At 48.7% G+C, this 21916-nt stretch overlaps 1 protein-coding gene across 3 annotated transcripts in view; it reads right to left on the bottom strand.

Annotated features, from left to right (window-relative positions):
* The window catches only part of LOC146796825 (metalloproteinase inhibitor 1-like), a 55688-nt gene extending 34261 nt beyond the window's left edge, over positions 1–21427 (bottom strand). For 2 of the 3 annotated variants that reach the window (XM_085629562.1, XM_085629564.1), the window contains exons 1-2: positions 21360–21427; positions 3823–3989 (exon numbers count right to left, since the gene is read on the bottom strand). In XM_085629562.1, the coding sequence (XP_085485688.1) occupies positions 3823–3946 (124 nt within the window). In that variant the 5' untranslated portion in view covers positions 3947–3989; positions 21360–21427. Of the gene's footprint in view, positions 1–3822; positions 3990–21350 lie in introns of all 3 variants that reach the window. The other variant, XM_085629563.1, reaches the window with a different exon arrangement.
* Positions 21428–21916: the final 489 nt, after the last annotated feature.

Below are 21916 nucleotides of genomic sequence, written 5' to 3'. Positions count from 1 at the left end.
AAAGACAGCGGATAATCTCATCCCCAATCTGGGTCGTACCCCACATAGGTCGGTTCTGTTTGCAAGGTAATGGTCAGAATCCTAGAGCTCAACTGGGAAGAAGTGACTGTACCAAAACGTACACTTTTCCGTCACAGTTTTCCCCTGCGTTTTTGGCTGCCAAGGGTACATATTTCATCTGCAATGACCGAGCATATACATGGTTGCCCCCTGATTTCTCGGGCACATGTTATATTGCAAATCTGCTACCGCCAACCTTTACTGCCGCCTCCGACTATCACAAGACCAGAGTTGTGAGAGGCGTGATTAGTAAGGAGGATACTGCCGGTCAGGAAGCGGGAGACTTCTTTTTGGGTTTCCTGCCGTTTTGGGGACCTATGGTTAATAGTAGGAACCTGAGACAGCTGACTTGTGTGGTTGAATCCACTGTTAATGTTACGGCCGGTGCCCTTGGTAATTTGACAGCTGAGCTCCAAGCGGATCGCCTCATGACTTTGCAGAACCGCATGGTTCTAGACGTCATACTTGCAGACCGTGGTGGGGTATGTAAGGTTATCCAATCCAGTTGTTGCATTTTCATACCAGACAACGCTCCAACAGTTTATCAAGCCATCTCCAAACTGCATAAAATATCTGAGTCCATACACGTGGATAAAGGAGATTGGTCACTGGTGGGGTGGTTCTGGGAACTGATATCTGCCTGGGGTTGGAAAGTTCTGATGGTCATTGGAATGATCTTAGCCATCCTTTTCCTGTTCTGTCTGTGCATACAGTGTGCTCCTGCGATATGTGGCCTTTGTGCTACATTATGTGTAAGGAAACCTGTGTCGAGGGATGAGCTAAGTAATAGGATGATGCTACAGCAACATCTCCATGACTTCGTGAATATTGACCTAGACTCGGATTGAAATGAGTATAGTTATTGCCTATGTAAGGGCAAAAGGAGGGTCTGTCGTACTTTAGAATTTGGGACCGCGTAGGAGACAGGGCCCTACCCCTGTCTATCTCGGTAATAGTGAACCGCGAATGGTTAATGCGGTATGTACGAGTGCTTTCTGTAACGTTTTAGCTATGAATGCACTGTATATACGCTATTTCACATCACTGCGTGGGTTCCATTTTGTATCGGTGGCCATCTTATGGTTGCCCTCACATAGGCTATATAGCATGAAGCGAAAACGGGCCTTTCAGAGCACATGTGCCTTTCCTTGACTTTTCTGTGACCTGGGCAGCTTGGCTCCGCTGCCCCGGGTCAAACTGGTCTCACGAGTTCCCCGTCCTCTGGCCGCCTGTGATTAGCATCAGGGCTTGACACACCATAAAGTCTTTTCATCCTACACAAGCCTCCAGCTAATCTCTTTCACACCTGGCTGTTCCTGCTTTATGGCTTGTTTCCCAAAACAGGAGATGCTCATGTTTATTGGGGCCTATCGATATTTGATGTGGGATCTGAGCTTTACTGTGTAAATAATTATGGGCTTGTTTAACTGGAATGTGGGATGGTCATCATGACTCTGCTTTTTCGTTTGTAATGTATACTTGTGAATGACCATGCCATAAACCTAGGAATGTATGCCTAAGGCAGGAACATCTATATTTAAGGAGAAGCCCGTTTCTGTGATTTTCAGCAGTCTCCTGAGAACATACACGCTGTTGTACTTCTAGGATACCTGTAATTGGTCTGCAGCCAATAAACTGATCTTTGACTTCACCCAGAAGACTCTGTGTTTCTGTAGGTCTGAAACAGGAAGAACCCCGAAGTCATAGGGTGTGTTCCCCTGCACCGCTGGGCTTAAAATACCCAGTACTTCACCAGTGTAGGAAAGTAGGATCTGCTTTCATGGTTACCCCCAATTTTTGCTGGTGTTATACTGTTTTTCTGACTAGTCTCACTGGGATCCATCTAACCAAGACCCCAGTCTCTGTGCTTCTCCCCTAAATTGGTTATGCTCAGAACTCTGGTATATAAGTCCCTAGTATATGGTACCAAGGGCAAAGGTACACCAGGGGTCTCCCATGGGCTGCAACATGTATTGTGCCACCCATGAGAGACCACTCAAATTGTGACACCAGGCCTGACAATTTAACCTGTGTATGCTGTGCTCACTTGGGTGGTTCCGTGGGTCCACGACTCTCCTACGTCTTCTGGGTCCATTCCCGACTTCGGTCGTGGGACGCATTCCCCTATTTTAGTATATGGTTTGGTCCCCCCCATTGTATTTCTGTGCTACTTACCTGTTTTATTGCTAACGTATTGTATGTATTGTGATTGTATCTCTGGGTAGGAGATACTGAAATGTGTTACTGAATGTCTATAATAAATAACTATTTTTATAAGTACACTGTGTGGTTCCTATTTCACTCAACCTTCACCATAAGACTAAGTACTGGTAAAACAAGCTGCTTTACACTCCTTCTCGAATAAGCCTGAAGGCTGCTCTTCACAGCAACCCCTTAGAGAGCTTTCCAAGGTTGTCTTAGACCACTAAAATCACCATAAGGGTTGTCTAGATTGGTGCAGGGTGCTACACTTACATAAGTGAGCGCCATATACCAAGCCAGCCTCCTACAACCAGGGGTCTCTGATTCCTGCTGGCAGCAGTGGTGCCAATGTGGTCTGACCGCCCAAGTCATTATGGGGCCGTCGGAACGCTGGTGCAGCAGTGCCCACACTGCCACTCTGACTACTGCGGTCCGATGGCCCCCCAAAGTCATAATAAGGCCCTGACCATTCTGTACTTAGAACTGCCTGATAACTGTGACCACTCTTTATGGAAAAGGACTGTAAAAATCTGGTACTGTTGACAAGCAAGCATGAAACCCAAGTCCCTTAGAGACAGCTGACAATTTTTGAGAAAAGGTAGGTAGTGAGTGATCAAATCCCTCTCTTTCTCTTTACTCAATTTTCTTCTCCTGGGACCATCTTTTTCTGACTCAGATTTCAATGTCTAGGTGCTGGGTTTAGTTTAGCTGTTAAGAGCTCCATCCTACAGAAATTTCCTCTAACAGGGTTTTAGAACAATTGCAAGAACATTCCTTGGATATTTAATATCTAGTTAAGTAAATTCTTCAATATAGTTTCTAACTATCAGATTATGGCCAGACCAAAAACTAAAATAGAAAAGGGTTCTAGCCGGACAGTCTACTAAACCCGTAAAAGGTATGCATGCGGGAATTGGCAGGCGAGTCTGCGTCGGGGCACAGTGCGGGTGGAGCATGGGAGGCCATGCTTTTCAAACATGAGTGAAGGGTCTAGCAGGGAAGGGAAACTCCACCGAAGGGCCACTTCAGTTTAGGTTCAATAAGGCGTAAGCAGCCTTTTTAAAATCTTTGGCATTACAAAACCTGAACTTGGAAAAATCCTAAGTGGCAGGGGAAGCTCACGACTTTGCACACCCCTAGCTGAAAGAGCTGTTCTTCACACTAAACACCTATTGCAGATTTTTGTTGAGTACTAAAAGTATATTGCTAAGGAAATTTCTGGTCTGTATATTTTGAAGCAGAGTTCTGCAGGTGAAGAGGAGAATTGAACTACGATGAAGTATAAAATAAAGTTTATCTATCAACTTTTCGAATATTTGTAACAGTGTCTGGAAAATAACCATCCTCCTGGGTCTCGCGAAGACTAGATACCCAGATCATAGACTCTTGCATCCATATTTAAAAGGAGAGGCCAGCCTACGATATCACTAGCCACTGCTGATGTCAGTGGCCCTGGGTCATCCCATGCATTAAAAAAATGCCTGGTGAAACAGTGCATTCCCTTGTGTTGTCAAAACAAAAAAATTATATCAGTAAAAATGAAGCAATGTGGAAACTTACCAGCATTTGAATTGCAATAAGAGCTCTGTAGGTGACTGGGTCTACATCTGCAGGCTTCTGCAGGTAAAGAAGCCCCCAGAAAAAGCACACCTGCCATTAGGGTGACCCACTTCCTGGTGTCCATGGTTTTTCTGAAGGTCAGCAGACGTAGCTCGCCGGGGCAGTTTCTAATTAAAAGAAAAATGAGAACCACATTTAACGTTTTTAGCAAAAGCTGATGTTGGGTATAGCTGGGATACTGGTAGAGTTTCTGTAGTGTGCCATCAAAAAACAAGCATTGGCAAAGTCTAAAAGTCTGGCATTTCGCACAGTGGAGTACTTCAAGTTACTACTGAATGTCACTGTCAAGTCAGAAGCAACAGTTTGAAGTCCTCAGCAAGGCTGCAGCCCCTCAAGACTTTAGTAGATGCACCACTCAAGTGGGAAGCTACTGCTTCAGAATTCGTCCACAAAACTGGAGTACTCGGAAATTTGCATATACATTTTAGCCACTCTAATAATTTGTACATGTTTTCTAAGGGCTAAATAAATATACCAAAACTGTTTCATGGTCTCCATATTGTATCCTTCAACAACTGTCTTGATTACTCTGAAACACTTCAAGTGCCTTAAATTTTTTTCTTAGCAGACTGTTTTTTTAAAAAGAGATAAACGTATGTGCCATCAAACCCACTGTTGTTTATAATGAGCAAAGCCTATTTCTGAATTATACTAAACTAAATATCAGATAGCTAAGAAGCCAATGAATAAAGAAATTTGACTAAAATACTTTCGGGTATATGCATGTATATATTTTCACTTTTTACATTTGGGAAAATCTGAGGCTGGCAAGACATACACAAACCTACAGTATTTTCCTCTTGTGTCAGCTGCAGTACATCAAGTACTAGATGTGCATCTCGACTTAGATCCAACTACGTAGAAGTAAATGTACATTGATATAGTGTCAGGACTGCATCACTTTTGTGGCACAGCCCAACGTAAAATAATTTTTGGTATTTACTAAGCCACAGAAAGCCACTTTGTGTGGTGAAGTAACTGCAAAGCACAGCAATGCTGCGCAACATGCTGCCTTGCGTTTATTTGCATAGGGTAGGTGTTAGATCTGGGGGTCTCTAGTTGGCAGAGGTATACACCTTAGACCAAATAGGGACCCTTGCTTCTAGTCAGGGTACAGGGACACACACGGTAGATAACCCCTGCTCACCCTCTAGGTAGCTTGGCTCGAGCAGACAGGCTTATCCCCAAGGCAATGTGTAAGGTATTTGCACGTAGACACCACAATGATCCCCACTCCGCACACCACAAACTTAGACCACACAGGTGAGTTATATCAAAAATATATCTTTAGCTAGTTTTCGCAGTTGAAATCAAGTATCACAGGTTTACACTATATTCGCTTTCTTGGTTGGTCGGGATCATAAGACGATAGTCTCTAGTCTCTTGTGTGATTCGATACTCACTGAGAATGAATCAGTTTGTAGGCTCTTGATGTTTAGGCAGCTACGTTGCTCCGGCGGTGTCGCTGCACTCGTTGTAAAAGCGCTCCTCGGGCTGTTCAGTGCAAGGTTTCCACAACTCCCTCGACGAGCCCCCAGTGACGATGTCGACGTCACCGGAGTCAGCCACTCACAGCGCGGCTTCGTAGAGCAGGGAAGTACGACCCTCGATCTGCTTCAGGCCTCCGGGTCGCGACAAGGCACGTGCCGATGAGCACGTCGATCTTCTTGATGCGGCAACCGGTGTCAGGCCCGGGTCAGTGCGGCGCTCTCCAGCAAGACAGAGAGCAGCCAGCCCACTTCACAGGCAGATGTTGAGAAGCTTGGTAGAACAGTCCACGGTCCCTGCGGCACACAGCAGCGCAAGGGGGACACAGCAGAGTCTTGAGTTCTTGGCAACCTTTCTATCCCTGGGTTGCGAAACAGGAGGCCAGCTCTTCTCAGGCCCTTGGAGATTCGGTTTAAGACACGGCACACAGCAAAGTCTTGTTTAGTCAAGTGGGTAGGGTCAGCACACAGCAAGACCCCTTCTCCTCCTCAGCTTCAGTTGTACAGCAGAACAGGTCAGCCCTTAGAGCACACAGCAAGGCAATCTTCCTTTAGTTCCTCAGCGGTCCGTCTTTCAGCAGAGGTTCCTCTTGATGGTAGAATCTAAAAATCTGTTGTCAGGGGTCGTGTACTTATACCCCTAAAAGTCTTTGAAGTCTTTGTGCAAGTGGGTCCTGAGCCCGGTCTGATCCAGTTCTGGGTGTTGCTGGAGCACTTTGTTTTCCTGGCCTCTACATTCTTTTCAGAGTGAGGGGCAGAGTCGTCAGCCGCCCAGCAGGAGGTGGAGCCAGCAGTGTGGCAGGCAGGCACAGCCCTATTCAATCCCAGGTGCTATCTCCTCCCTCCACTCTCCTTGCAAATATCGCTATTCAGCAGAGGGCTGACTCAGCCAACCTCCCGGGGGATCCCCAGCCCCTGTCACTCTCAAGCCAGACAGTCAATCCACAAGCACGCCCAGGCACACAGAAGGGTCAGACAAGAGAACAGCTACTCTCTAAAAAGTACTATTCTCCAACTCAGGATTTAAAAACAGCCTCTCCTAAAAGATGTGTTATTAAATGCTGAGCTCAGGGATATCAAACACTCATGCCTTATCTTGTTCCTATGAGAAGATAGGCGTATAGCCATTGGCACCAGCCTCCCCCATGTTAGCCTATGGAGCAAGATAACCTTGCAGCAGTGAACACACAAAATGGCCGTTGTTCACTACCAGAACATGTTACCTGCACTAGTACATGCTCTACCTTTTACATACACTGCACCCTGCCCAGGGGGGTACCTTGGGCCTTCCATAGGGATGACTGACGTGTATAAAAAGGGAAGGGTTAGGCCCGGTCAGTGTGGACACTGGCCAGGAGGACATGGCAGTCCGGGGACTGCAGGCAGGCCTGCGGTGGCAGGCCTGAGACACTGTTTTAGAGCTACACAGGTGGGTGGCGCAATCAGCGCTGCAGACCCACTAGTAGCATCTGTCATCACCAGCCCTGGCACACACAGTGCACTTTACTAGGGACTTCATGGTGATACAGATATGCCAATCAGGTATATCCAATCAATATGATATTTTACACAGGGAGCACTTACACTCTGGCACTGATTAGCAGTGGCAGAGTGTCCAAAGCATCTAAACCAGCAAAACGAAATCCAGCACAGCATCAAAAATCCATGTAGCAGACTTGGGTGGAGCAGGGGCGTTCCCATGCATCCACCCATGTATTTTGATGCAAACCCAGTTTTACAAAGACTTGGGGTTGTGCCAAAATGGTGCTCCATCTTAAAAGAGGTGTAACAATGAGAAATATATTTATTTCTCTTCGTTACTTCCTCTTTCTATGTGTACTGCACACACAGAAAGGGGAATATGCATCTAAGGCTTGTTTTTGTACAGGGATGTATCCCTTCCTGCACAAAAACAATCCTGCATGTAACACAGGCACCCTTGCACCAGGATGCAATGGTTTGCGTTGGCTCTAGGCAGTCTAAAGTGTGCCAGTGCAGGGAGAGAGCCGAAGAGTGTCATATCTTACATTCACTCAACCCGGCCCTACAAAATGACTTGCTGCACTGCTTTGTATGAATTCTAAGTAAATCTGCCCTTTAGCCTTTTAAATGCTTTCAGATGTCCCTCTCAAGGAGATGCAATCTCTTGATTTGTCTCTACTGCCTTTTGGCTATGTTTTCTCTATTGAAATACCATATACATACATACATACATGCATGTCCAACGGGAAACAGCATTTACAACACTGTTAACACAACGTGCTTCCATTACAACGTGGTTGTTACAACGACCGCGTTGTTTCTACGCGATCTATTACATCGCAAGTTGTTTCAATGACTTGCTGTAGGGGGCGCGCTAACATAAGGAATAGTATAATTTACTATTCCAACGCCTTCCCACTGTTGCACACTCTGGAGTTGGAATAGTAAATTATACTATTCCTAAGTCCAGCACACCTCCTACAGCAAGTCGTTGAAATGACTTGTGATGTAATGGATTGTGTAGAAACAACGCGGTCGTTATAACAACCGCGTTGTAATGGAATGCGTTGTGAAAGCATTCGTAGTAAAGGGCCGTGTTCATGTCCTTCAAAGCTGAGGGGGGTGGCGTCAATATATGAATTTACATATAGATTGTTGCTAGATTAATGATTGGTGCTTGTTTTCTATAAGGTAGATGAATATGCTAAATCTGGTTTATGATGATGAGTCAATATTGAAGCTTTCAATACACTGGTTGATTTCTATGGAAGAGGGTGATGACACCCTACCATACACAGCTGCTAGCAGTCACTGGAAAATAGGAGTGACCTTAACTTCGGAACCTTGTGGAACTATATATTGTCTTTGGTGGATGTGTACATGTCCACAAGCAATTTCTCAAAATGAATGCAGCCAATGGCTAAAGTGAGATGGCCCTTTAACGTAGACTATGTATCTTAGCGGGACACAGCATAATTTGAGCGACATGTGAAAAGCCCAATGTATAAAGAGAGTTATTTAAATTTACTCTATGTAGTATTTTTTAAACATGAACCTGATAACACACAAAGCTCTCTTTAGCCCGCACCTAAACCTTGAGCACCTGACTCCTATGTAGGTGAGTTTTCGATTTGTGCTCCTGGTTTTGGCTTCATTTGGGATGGGATTTTAATTGAAACATTCAGATTCACACAGGCCTTTGAAGTCTTACACACAGGACTCCTTGTTGACAGCTCTTTACTAACACAGTGGCCTCTGTGGCCCATGCAGGTTAGAGTGGTGGGGCGGTGGGGCCGGGTGGAGGGCGGATTTCGACAGACGACAACCAAAGAAAATAAATTATTTATTTAATTTTACCTCATCATAGTCTGTCGAAATCACCCCCTACCCGGCCCCAACGCCCCACCGCTCCTACCTGCACGGGCCGCGGCTACACAGAAGGCTGCCCGGCATGAAGTACAATTCCAAGGAGGGCGTGTACATGTGAGAAGGAAGAGAGGCAGAGAAGCATAGGACATCCCCAAATGTTGGAGCTGTGAACATGCATTTGCAAGGGGTGTTTTTGCCGTTTCAAACACATGGCAGCAGTTTCAACCCGGCAGAGCCCAATTCACTAACGGGGCATGTGTGCAGGATGCAGACTGGGCAGAAAGTGTTGATGATGCCCTCACATTCCTGGACCACATTCATATCAAAGCAGCTTGCGTGCCCAGTGCTCTGCTATGCGTTGGCTGCAGTAAACGATCTGGACACGGCGACAGCGGACTGCTGATAGCAGCCCCATGCATAAGTTACCCATGTTAGCAGCCCCATGGCATTTATGGACCTGAAGGGGTTGGTACATGTCAATGATGAGATTCAAATACTGCCTAAAAGATTCCAGAGCATCCCTTGCAAATGCAGAGGTGGGTGGAAACTGCACCTTCCACTACAGCAGCCTTACCCCCTGCTGGTCTGCTGCAGGTGAAGGTGGAATGCAGAAATGTCCTATGCCTGCATTGCAAACCTAGCCCCACACTGCTCATGAAGCACCAGAGGTGGAGTACAGAATGACATGCTTACCCCTAACCAATGAGTGGAAGTGTCAATCAAAGCATGCACGCCTTACAACCTCTGCCTACTACTGCTGACTGCCCAAGGAGAAGGGGTCCCAAGAGAGGGTCTCCCCCTTTGCAAATCAGTTACCACCTCTGTTGATCAAGTGACTTTGCAATGGTCTGTGAGGCCACAGGTCAATGAAACATAAACTACTGAATCACAATTTAACACCCTTCCATCTGTTATGAATAAAAAAAAAAAATGCGATTATAATGATGGATTTCACACTCACAAAAGCAGCAGTTTAGGGCCAGTTGTACGACCGTTTTTTGCGGTCGTAAAGGGGCAGCTGGCCAGTTTGCGACCGCAAAAAATGGATGCACAATGTACTAACCCTATTTTGTGAGTCGCTAATCTATTAGCGACCTGCAAAATAGGGTTAGCGACTCGCTATTAGGAAGAGGCGTGCCAACAGCGTCCATTCCTAATAGCGAGTGCAATTGCTATGTATGAGTGTTTTGCGACCGCATTTGCATCGCAAAAAACTCGCAGATTACCACCTACTTCAAGTAGGTGGTAAACAATTCGCAAACGTAAAGGGGTCCCTAGGGGACACCTTCCCCTTTGTGAATGGGTGTACAAATATTTTTTAAGGGCAGGCAGTGGTCCCAGGGACCACTGCCTGCCCTTAAAAAATGAAACTGAAAAGTTTGATTTTTCTTTTTTAAATGCATCCCATTGTTGAAAACTAAAACAGCGATATGATTAAGCATTCACTAAAGACATGAATTCTCTCTAGTTAAAATGTGTTTCTTGTCTTATGTTGACTAATGTCCGGACTCCATTTTGTATTGTCATGTCTCCACGTGCTTTGCACGAGAAGAGTCCTACCTTTTCGCTAGTTGCTCTTGTAATCTGCCTAGTAACAGTCTATAATTAGCTCCTTTGTCTGTCTGGCGCATGCCCAGACTTGACCACATCTGTTATCAGTTAGTCCTTGTTTGACTATGTTTTTGCGGGCTCAGGAAATTGTTAACTCCGCCCATATATTGATCCTGTATCGAAAATGTCCATAAATGGTAATGAATTTTGCTCTATGTTGTATCCACCCACTTATGAGCCCCTCTGTTGTGTATAAAAGGGGACCGTGTACGCAAGTTCTTTGTGCTACTCTATGCAATACTGAAGAGTGTTGTGTAGGTTGTAGGACCAATCTTAAGGGTTAATAAACTCTGTCTTTGTATTTGCAGTTTCCGTGCCAACTTCCTTCTAGCTTTTGTTACAGGAGAGCGAACCCTTGTATTCTGCAGGCCTAGCTGGGGCCTGTACTCATCACCATTTTCCTTTAAAGAAAACGGAATGCATTTAAAAAAATGCTTTATTGACAAAGCAGTCCCAGACATGGTGGTCTGCTGACCCCAGCAGGCCACCATCCCTGGGAGTGCTAGCTATTCCCAATGGGGTTGCAAATTGCGACAGCCTCATTAATATTCATGAGGCATGCAATTTGTGACCCCATTGGGAATCGCAAACAATGTCAGAGACACTGTTGTACATTGAATTTTGTGACTCGCAAATTGCCTTTTGTGAATCACAGTGTTTGCGACTGCAATATCATTTTGTACATCTAGGGCCAAATGTATGACAGTTTTTAGCGGTTGCAAACAGGAAATCGGCCCATTTGCGACAGCTAAAATGTGTTGTGGTATGTACAAACTCTATTTTGTGAGTTGGTGACCTAGGCAGCGAACATAAGCCAAACAATTACCACCTGATCTCGGCTCACCGCCCTGACCACCTCAGCCATCATGTCTTCCATCCACTCAGTGGGGCCCACCGACCCCTACTCCCATCACCTCTACAACCTCACAATGAACCCAATCAGCACACAACTCACCAGCATCCTCAACAACTCCATCCCCACAACAACCTTCCTGGACAAATGGAAACATGCAGACATCAGACTCCTCCCAAAGAAAGCCTCTGCTGACCCCAGAGATCTAAAAAAACATTATCGCCTTATCTCCCTGCTCCCCTACCCAGCCAAGGTACTCAAGAAAGCCATCAACCAGCAGCTCATCGAATTCCTGGAACAGAACCCCTACTGGATGCCTCGCAATCAGGATTCCATGCCAACCCCGGCACTGAGACCCAGCTGATCTCCACCACAGACGGTATGCCAACACCCCTCGTCTGTGGAGAAACAATGGCCCTGATCCTCCTCGACCTCTCCGCTCCATTCAATACCATCTCCCACAACACCCTCATCAACAGACTCCACAACATATTCATACAGCAAGATGCCCTCAAGTGGATCGCCTCCTTCCTCACTGGATGCACACAGAGCATCCAATTGCCTCCCTTCACCTCCACACTCAAAGACATCATACACGATGTTCCAGAAGGATCATCCCTCAGCCCCTCTCCGATATTGTCAGATGACACAGACTCAACATCATCTCCTACGCAGATGACACTCAACTGATCCTCTCACTCACTGAGGACCCCTCCAACGCCAAACCAAACTTCCACAACCCCATGACCAACACAGCCAAATGGAGGAGAGACAACTGCCTCCAACTTAACTCCGACAAAACTGAAGTGTTGATCTTCGGGAAGAACACTTCAGCATGGGACCGCAGCTGGTGGCCTGCATTACTCAGGTCTACACCTCCACTGACCAACCATGCACGCAACCTCGGCATCATCCACGACAGCCAACTAACCATGAAACGTCAAGTCAATGCAGTTGCATCCTCCTGATTCTACACACTTAGCATGCTCTGCAGAATCTTCAGATGGATCCCACCCAACACCTGAAAGACCATCACTCAGGCCCTTGTCACCAGCCGCCTCGACTATGGCAATCCCTCAATGCCAGCATCTCCACCTAGCTCCACTGCAGACTCCAGATCATACAGAACCAGTGCTTAATTTGTGCTGTTGCTTTCCGGTGCTCAGCACCAGCACTTATGTCACAGGGCTGGGATTATATATTTCTTCACTTGCGGTCGGATTGGCTGATAACTGTTCAGAATAAAAATAATTAGCTGGGTGACTGCCTGGCTGTTGGCGGGGTAGAATTACACTGTTTCATCTTGTGTGACTGGGATATCAGAGAACCACTACGAAAAGGGGAACCCCTGTAGGAATAAAGGTAGAGCAGCAGGGGATAAATCACAAATAAACACAAAAGACTCTGCTGTACCTATATGTTTTGATATCTCGCAATAAAGTCGATTATTGAAAAAGACCACTCTTGCTAGACCATGCCGTTAAATTATAATGCGAATCTGATAATCACATTGATATTTTGTCTTTTCTTTATTTACAAATTAATTGAAACAAATCATAAATGTATCCATCATGTATTGAGAAAAGAGGTTCAAATAGCATGAAAACATCGGAAACCTGCTAAAGCATAATTCCCATGGACAATCTAGGACACAAAACATTCAAACACTTTCTCTTTCATTCAAAACCATTCAAACCAAGAAAACACATTAAACGAACATACATCCTAAAATCTGGAAAGTCATAATTCAGATGCCCAAAAGTAACTGGCATATCTCGTTTAAATCCCTAAAAAAACGAAGAATAATAATATGCTGTTGATAATGATTTATAGTCAAAGTCTATAGAACTGACATCAATATATTGAAATGTTAAATAAACATGTTAATTCGAGACGCCGACGCGCGTTTCGGTGTAACACCCCCTTTCCCCGGGGTAACACCTTCTTCAGGGCGTGAACTTATTTGCGTCCGATGTCCATGGGACCGTAAGCAGAAAGAAGAATGTTAATGGGCCGTGTTAGTAAGCTGAAACAAGCTTGTCGAATGAGCCAGGCAGTGATAATATTTTCATCCACTAGAGGGAGATGTTGATCTGAATCTTTAATGCAATAGTTCGACTATCTCTTTGGAGAGCATTTCCAAACAGTGATAAAAGAGAATTTCATAAATCGAAGTTTCTACAAATCAGCTCTGATCCGGTGACGAAAAGGCTCCAAGTATTAAGCTGGTCTAATGGTTGGTAATACGATCCTAAAGGTCGTTAGAGTTGCTTAATTCCAAAATGGAGAAACACCTCTTCTTCCGACTGGTCTTTCCCTGATGCAAGGAACCTTGGGATATCAGAGAAGTCTTAAGGTCAGAAAGAAAGAACATGTTACTCAAAATGAAGGTCTGTGATATGCAAGCTGATGGAGTGCAACACGGCTGTGCTTCCTACTGGAGAAACGAAAGGTAAAGACGAGTGTGTAGTGTCCTGCGAGACACGTTCTAGTGTCCCGCAGGAAGTTGCACTTCCAGCCACTCCCTTGAGGGCTGGACACACTGCACCCGACACCCATCCATCACGGGTGTCACGAGTGACGTGGCCCCGCCAATAAAAAGGCCCGGGTGCACGTGCTCGGGGCCAATTTCTGTACTGCATACCCAGTGTCAGTGTCCCTCCTTTCAGCACCATGTGGGCCTGAGGCCCAACACCACATTGGCGACGAGGCGGGCAGTGGACCCCGCGGACCGGCTGCTCTGCGCTTCATCGCTCCCCGTGAGGGAGGAAAGGAGCCCGGCGAGTGGCACCCCCAGTGCACCGTTCCCCGCCACCCGTGACAGAGGTGAGAATTATGCCCCTCGCGTCACCGTGTCACCACCTCCTGGTCCTGAGGAGACGAGCGCTGCCTGCACAAAGCCCCGTGCCAACACGTCTGCCGTGACTGCACTGCGAGGGACGAAAGAGCCGGCCGGCCTCGACAGCGTGAAGGTAGTGGACACCCCCCTGCAAACTCTGGAGCGCCCACGGGCAGTTCTCCGCACCTGCACTGAGCGCGAAGAGGGAAGACACTACTCCCAGCTACCGCCCGAGTCCCGGGATAGCGCCGACTCCCTGACAACACTCGGAATGTGCCCGCAAGTGTAGTAAGCAGACCGCAGCGACAAGATGGCTGCCACACAACCTGCAACAGCAGGAGGGCCTGCAAACCTGTTACGGCACAGCGCTTCCCATACCCTGCAGCCCCGCTTGCACCCACCTGCTGAGCCTCCAATTTCCTGCACGCTGGCAGCCTCCATGAATCGGTGCTCGAACGGTGCTGATTTACTGCAGGTCATCTCGCTGGCACCGTGAGAGGGAATGGTGGCCGGATGCACCCGCCGCCACCGCCGAGAACACAGCGTGGCCTGCAGTGAGGAGATGCAAACTGCCACGACCCCAGCTGAAGCACGGAGCAGATCCGTAAGAAGCGGCGGCTGGCCTAAACTGAGCTAGAGGAAAAGAGCCGCAGCGCCACCTGCTGGTCTCACGCCACACCGCTACCCCTACACAACACGAACGCTGCATGACACAGCCCCCGGTCCAGAATGAAAGAGATTCGCCGTCCCAGCCCCTCCAGCGGCAATCCGGAGCGCTGGGCAGCGCAATGGTGAAGCAGCCTGCATGGCCTACCTGCCAGTGAGTGCCTGAACCCGGAGCCGGATACCGCCACTGCTCAGCCCCACGCGCTGAAGGCCAAGAGGAAGGAGCAAGCAACACAACAGCCTGCAACAAGCACCCACCAGCCACGGCATGCGAGAGGACACACAGAGGCAATCCTGAGTAGAAAAAAAACACGAAGTAGACGGCAGCACTCCCTACCTGCCAGTGAGCTTCTCTGCCAACTCCCAGAACACAGCGAGGGTTTTCCTTTCTGCCGCCGGTCAAGAGGCTGCAGCGCCACCTGGTGGCCACAGAGCCACATTGCACCTGAAAGCAGGCAGAACTGACACACGCACCGGCCAGTGGTACAAGGAGGGACATCCTGTGTCTCTGTAGCTCCCTGTCTGTGGCTACCGAGTGGCAGAATGTCGCCAGAGGCCGCTGCCACAGCCAGTGAAGAGGAGAAGCCTGCAGGGTCCAGAGCATACCGCAGCTACTTCAACCGGGCACGAGAGGAAGAAACGAACTGTAGGGCGAAACCATTGGCAGGCCAACCTCATCATACCAGGGAGATCCATGCACATACATCCACAGGTCCGCTGCGACCAGTACACCCCCGGCCCAGGGACAAGGCGAAGCTATAAGGAGTGCCCCAGACCACACACAATGGGAGAGGGCAGCTCACTCCACCTTAGCACCAAGGGCACCACGCAATATTCTCAGCTCCCGCACGGTGGCCACGAACAGTCACCACACCGGCTCCCCCAGCCCCCACCGACTACAGTGTTCACGGCAGCCACCGCGATAACCGCAGCGCCACCTCGTGGCTACCCAGACACCACGCGCTGAGGGACAGACGCACCGCCTGGCCAGAACTGTTAGCCAGCTACTCCCCGCGACCGTCAGCCCAGCAGCACTAAAGACTGAAGGGGAGGTCCTGACACACACTACCCTGCCAGAAGCGGCAGAATCAGCGAGAGGAGTTTGCGAAGGGCTCCGTGCAAGAGGTCTGCGCCAGCACATCAAGAGAGCGGTCCAGCACGCTGACCGCCCGCCGCGACCGACGTCAGCAGATCAGCGTCAAGTGTGGCTACGCTGCCCCGACAGACCAGCAGTACTAGAGCACAGCATAGCGTCCGGTTCACCAGCCAGCAACGACAGCCAACAGAGCCAAGAGTGCGCACCGCCACCACCAGGAGGACTGCCTGCTCACCCCAGTGGCTGACCCGGACTATAACAGGCACAGCAAGAAGTGCCCACAGAGGAGTCTGCGCCTAGAGCGGCCCTTGGTACCCCGCAAATGTGAACAGCCAGGACGTCCCCTGATGACAGCGGAGTCACGGAGAGACTGGCAAGCCTCGCAAAGGGATGCAAGCAACTCAGAGCTAAGCACGGACCGCCTCCGCCAACATGGATGGACAGCCAGCCAAGACAACAACGCCCCACAGGAGCTGCCCCTAGCAACAGCACAAGACGGACCGGTGCAGAGCACGCACCACACATGGCTGCCCAACGTCACTGCCAGGGAAGAGGTCGCACCACCCGCTCCTACTGGTGAACAGGTACAATCGCAAGCTACAACACAGGCACGCAAGCTGCCAGAAGAGGACGGCGAAGGCGGAGCGCACGTGGTCCGACGCGCGCAGAAGGCCACACCAGTGAATCCGACAGCACGGGCAGGCGCCCGGGAGATAGAAGCATCTCCGCAACGAAACACAGCTGAGCGCAGCACAGAGAGTGACCATGTCCCCACTGCACCAGCGAAGCCCCGCAGAGGGCCGAAAGCAACACCGGGTCCTCCTCAACACAGCCTCAAGATGGAGTCGGCGGTGACCCACAACAGGCAAGAGAGGAGTCGTACCCGCAGCGGCCCGAAAGCGTCACTGTGTCCGTGACACAGTGTCCTCCTCAACACAGCCTCAAGATGGAGTCGGCGGTGACCCACGACAGGCAAGGAAGGAGTCGCACACTCCACGTGGCGGCCGCCACAGCAACAGACGCGCCAGCGACACGCGACTGGACATCCTGTTGCCCAGCAAGCAAGGAGCTCGCCGGAGCGAAGGCAGAAGCCGGCGCCCGAACAGCGCCGCCTCGAGGTCCAAGCACAACGCCCTCGAAGAAAGAAGAGTGACAGCCCTGTCACTCTGGAAAACCGGAAGACACAGGTAGACTGAATAGATCAGAAAAAGGAGAAGACCGGGGACTCACAGCAAGCCAAGAACTCACCCTGACACATCTGACAGCCACCAAGGCGGACAACCGTCCCTGGACACAGCCTCACAAGAGAACCGAATGTAAGCCGCAGCAGTCGCAAACCGCGTCTCCCCAACGCGTCTTCAGGTGAATGGCCACTCCCCAAGCGTCGGCTGTCCAAGTCAAGCGGCATCCCTGCTCCTGTCCGCAGATGCCAGGGGTGAAGATCTGCCCTGAGTGTCCGTCCTCACACCGCCTCAAGATGGAGTCGACAGTGGCCCCAAGCCAGGCAAGAGAGGATCAACACACTCTACGTGTTAAGCCACCATGGACACTCAACATCAGCAAGGCGGAGGCACGTGGCTGCCCAGGTCCATCCTAACATCCAAACCCTCCCAGCAAGTCACCAACACCTGTCATTCCGATCTCCACCTAGCTGGTAGCCATCACCACGCCAGTCATCAGCACATGCGTCAAACACCACTTCCCGAGTACCGATGGACTGGAGTCCGAAAACCGTTGCCACACAAGCCGACTAAAGGGAACTAGCAACCGCCTGTGAACTGGGCCTACACCGGAACCGCGGCAGCGAGTGCAAGTCTTGACCAACAATCATCCACCCGTGAGGGTTGTGCGTGCGACCAAGCAACGGCTCCTCGGCGGTCCTGCAGCTGCCACCAGATGGCACCCAAGCAGCGGCTCCAGTGCAGCCTTCCTATAGTCCCGCAGCAACCCCGATGACGGGCCTCCCCAGGCGGGAGAGCGACAAGTGACATTGCCCCACCAACAGGGTACCGGTCACAGCCACGTGGTTCCACAGGGACAGTCGGTCCAGCAACACCTCTGTGAACTCTCACGTTAGACTCCATCCATGGTCATGACGCAGCCCACCAAAGGAACTGTTAGATCTCACCACAGACCATCACTGACGTCAGCCAAGAGGAAGCCATGCAAGACACGTCATTGTCAGCGAACGGACGGTATGCAGCGGACGTCTCCAAGCCGGCGGTCGTGCCCTGAGTCCCTCAGGTTAAATTACGAGTGCCCGCGGAGAAGGTTCTGCTGCAAGCCAAGGTCACCAGCCCTCGTCTGATGTCGTCCGGCCACCTGACTCGAGAAAGCTGATGGACCCTGTGGTATTTCATCAACTGTGTTTTTCCCCACAGGTTGGACTTGACTCCTTGTTTTGTCCTTCAATAAAGTTGGGGAGGAATGTAGTGTCCTGCGAGACACGTTCTAGTGTCCCGCAGGAAGTTGCACTTCCAGCCACTCCCTTGAGGGCTGGACACACTGCATCCGACACCCATCAATCACGGGTGTCACGAGTGACGTGGCCCCGCCAATAAAAAGGCCCGGGTGCACGTGCTCGGGGCCAATTTCTGTACTGCATACCCAGTGTCAGTGTCCCTCCTTTCAGCACCATGTGGGCCTGAGGCCCAACACCACAGAGTGTACAGGACTGGCAGTCTGGCAGCTTACAGAACGGTTGTTCTGAAGCCCACATAGTGCGTGGGTGGGGAAGCTGCGGTGAGCCCTGTAATCCTGAAGGGGGCCCTTTGAGGTGTGTGTAGTTGCGGCATGACTGTCTTACACTGTCTTTTTAATTGACAGTGCTGTGTGCAGTAGACTAGTAGTGCCAAGCTGCTGAAAGGCTGAAAATAAAAAAATAAAAAAGCATATTGAACGAAATGGGAGGATGCCCCTTCAGTGACTGAATAGAACCGTCCTGTCACTGTGCTCATATTAAGAGTTACGTGGATGGTCAGTCAGTGGCAGAGGAAACACCCCTTATTTAAAATACCAGCCCCCTTGGGACCACCTGTCACCCGCCATCACCTGTTGGTTCTGCAAGGACCCATTTTTCTTGTTTGACCAGGGCCTCTGGAATCCATACCATGCCTCTGGATGTGAACTGTTAAGTGATATCAGTACTTATTTTGAGCCGGTGTCTGCAGGTGGGGCCACCAGCACTTATTTTTGGGCACTAGCACTTATTGTTCCTATCACACTTTGATTCAAGATAAGAGAGAGAAAAACACAAAAGGGGTGACAAAGAAAAAGATGGAACAGTGATAAAGGGTGGAAGCAGAGACGACAAAGAACGTGCAAGAGTGAGAGAGAGGGGCACGGAGTGTCTGGTGGTGGTTTAAATCTGCATGAAGGGATCTCAAGCCTACCCGGTCTTAGTCTTTGGCACCACAACGTTCTGCAGTAATGGTAGCGGCTTCTGAGCAAAACTTTGTTCCCCGGCACTTAATATTTTACAAATTAAGCACTGTACAGTATGCTGCAACCAGAATCATTCTGGACCTCCCCAAACAAACCCACACCACCCTCCACCTGAGAGACCTCTACTGGCCCCCATCCAGAAGAGATGCAGTTCTAGATCTTCACGCATGCCTACAAAACCCTCCATGACCTAAGACCTGCCTATATCAACCATTAACTCAACTTCCACCAAAGCTCAGACACCTGCGCTCCTCTTCACTCACCCTCGCACACACCCCATCATCTGTCGCTGCCGCAGCAGTGGCCGCTCCTTCTCTCACATCGCAGCCAAGACCAGGAACAACCTACCACTCCAGCTCCGCACAACCCTCTTTCTGGCAGACTTCAGAAAGAGACTTAAGACCTGGCTCTTCGATGGAGACACAGCGCCCAGATACCCCTAGGGGGGGGCAGTGTTGCACTTTGCAAATGCTGCTTGATTGATTGAGATGCCCCACAATAGGTACAGAACGCAGCTGCCGCACAATAGTTGAAAATCACAGCTGCCCACAATACCTAAGGAATGCAGCTGCCCACAATACGTAAAGAACACAGCTGCCCACAATACCTAAGGAATGCAGCTGCCCACAATACGTAAAGAACACAGCTGCCCACAATACGTAAAGAACACAGCTGCCCACAATACGTAAAGAATGCAGCTGCCCACAATATGTAAAGAACATAGCTGCTCACAATCCGTAAAGAAAGCAGCTGCCCCACAATAGGTAAAAGCTGCAGCTGCAGCACTTGAGATAAAGAGCAAAGCTGCCCCACAATAGGTAAAGAACGCAACTGCCCGACAAAAGGGAATGAACTCAGCTGTTGCACAATAAGTAAAGAACGCAGCTCTAAAATAGGTAAATAACACAGCTGCCCCACAATAGGTAAAGGAAACAGCTGCCCCACAATAGGTAAAGAATGCAGCCGCCCACAATATGTAAGGAGCGCAGCTGCCCCACAAAAGGCAAAGGAAACAGCTGCCCCACAATAGGTAAAGAATGCAGCCGCCCACAATATGTAAGGAGCGCAGCTGCCCCACAAAAAGAAAAGGAAACAGCTGCCCCACAATAGGTAAAGAATGCAGCCGCCCACAATATGTAAGGAGCGCAGCTGCCCCACAAAAGGCAAAGGAAACAGCTGCCCCACAATAGGTAAAGAATGCAGCTGCCCCACAATAGGTAAAGAATGCAGCTGCCCCACAATAGGTAAAGAATGCAGCTGCCCCACAATAGGTAAAGAATGCAGCCGCCCACAATATGTAAGGAGCGCAGCTGCCCTACAAAAGGTAAAGGAAACAGCTACCCCACAATAGGTAAAGGAAACTGCTGCCCCACATTACGTAAAGAGCGCAGCTGCCCCACAATAGGTAAACACACTACTGCCAAACAATACCATCTGAAAGGAGAATGTCAAATGACTAGGGAAGGTAGTTTTAACTTGGTTTGCTGCTGCTTTGAGTTCAGTTGTCACAATTGGACGGAAAAATAAACGTAACCATTTATTAAATAGAGGTGAACATCATTTTACTAACATCTTGGAATCTTGTGTAGTTCTAGTGCATCCTTGAACACTGTGATGCCAGAGGGTTTATTTCAGCCTAATGTATAATTCACTATTGTTAGGCAATATAGGGCTTGCATTACCAAAAAATGGGTAATACAATTCAATGTTATTCCAAACAGGGGCCCCTGAAATTTTTCTAGACCTGGGCCCCCAAAACCATTAGAATGACACTGATGGACCTGGCACCTTGCATACATTTACATTGTGCTCATTGGTCCCTCAAATCCCACATTAGTTCCCTTCGAACATTACAACGGGATGAACATTGCGAACATTGGAAATCCTTGAGATGTCATCAGTACATCCCAAGCCACAGCATGGCTCAACAAAAGTGTTTTAATTACTGTTTAAAATCTCTGTTCCTATCACACAGTGCTGTTTATGGACTTAATGCCCAATACCCTTCAGAGAGCTCCCTATTTGTGGTCTTTGTTAGTCAGGCTGATGGTGAGACTAGGAAGTTATCTCTCAGGAAAGCTCCGAATTGTAGATGCCATTGTAAAAAATACATATACAGACCTTCCTCACCTGTGGTTTCAAGCTCAGTTCTTCGAGGTGCAACAACGAGAGACCTTCCAAGACTTCTTTGGAATTTAAAGGCTGCTCATGTCCTTTTATAAGACAGACAGTGATGAGCAGGGAGGGTAAATGTCTTTCTGTGGGCGAGGTTTCCTAGAAGCACCCGGAATAGTAAAACATTGTATTCCACCGGTGTGACACATCGCCAAGGAATGAAATAGGTCAGGAAAACAACAGTGAAGAAAAAAGGGGATGAACATTTGCATATAAAGAGATACACATGTCAAAGGATGACAAAGACAGAAAACTTGAAGGAAATTCAAAATGAGTAGGGAAACTAAGTAAGATTAAGTGGAACACTGCATGGAGAAATTAAGTTTGAAAGAACATGAATTTAAATATAGAGAAGAAAGAAAAAGAAACATAGAAAGAAACTAAGAAATTCAAGCAAATCAGATATATTGTTAGAATGCAAGTCTGGGAGAATGTTTATTGTGGATGGCGGTAAAATCCTTCACATGGGGTCTTCGTGTAATGAAAAGCTGCTTTCTGCCTAATAAATTCAC

The sequence above is a fragment of the Triturus cristatus genome, chromosome 10 (genome assembly GCF_964204655.1).
Source record: "Triturus cristatus chromosome 10, aTriCri1.1, whole genome shotgun sequence".
In the NCBI taxonomy this organism is placed as follows: Eukaryota; Metazoa; Chordata; class Amphibia; order Caudata; family Salamandridae; genus Triturus; species Triturus cristatus.
The sequence above is the reverse complement of the archived record's forward strand: the minus strand, read 5'-3'. Positions and strand labels throughout refer to the sequence as shown.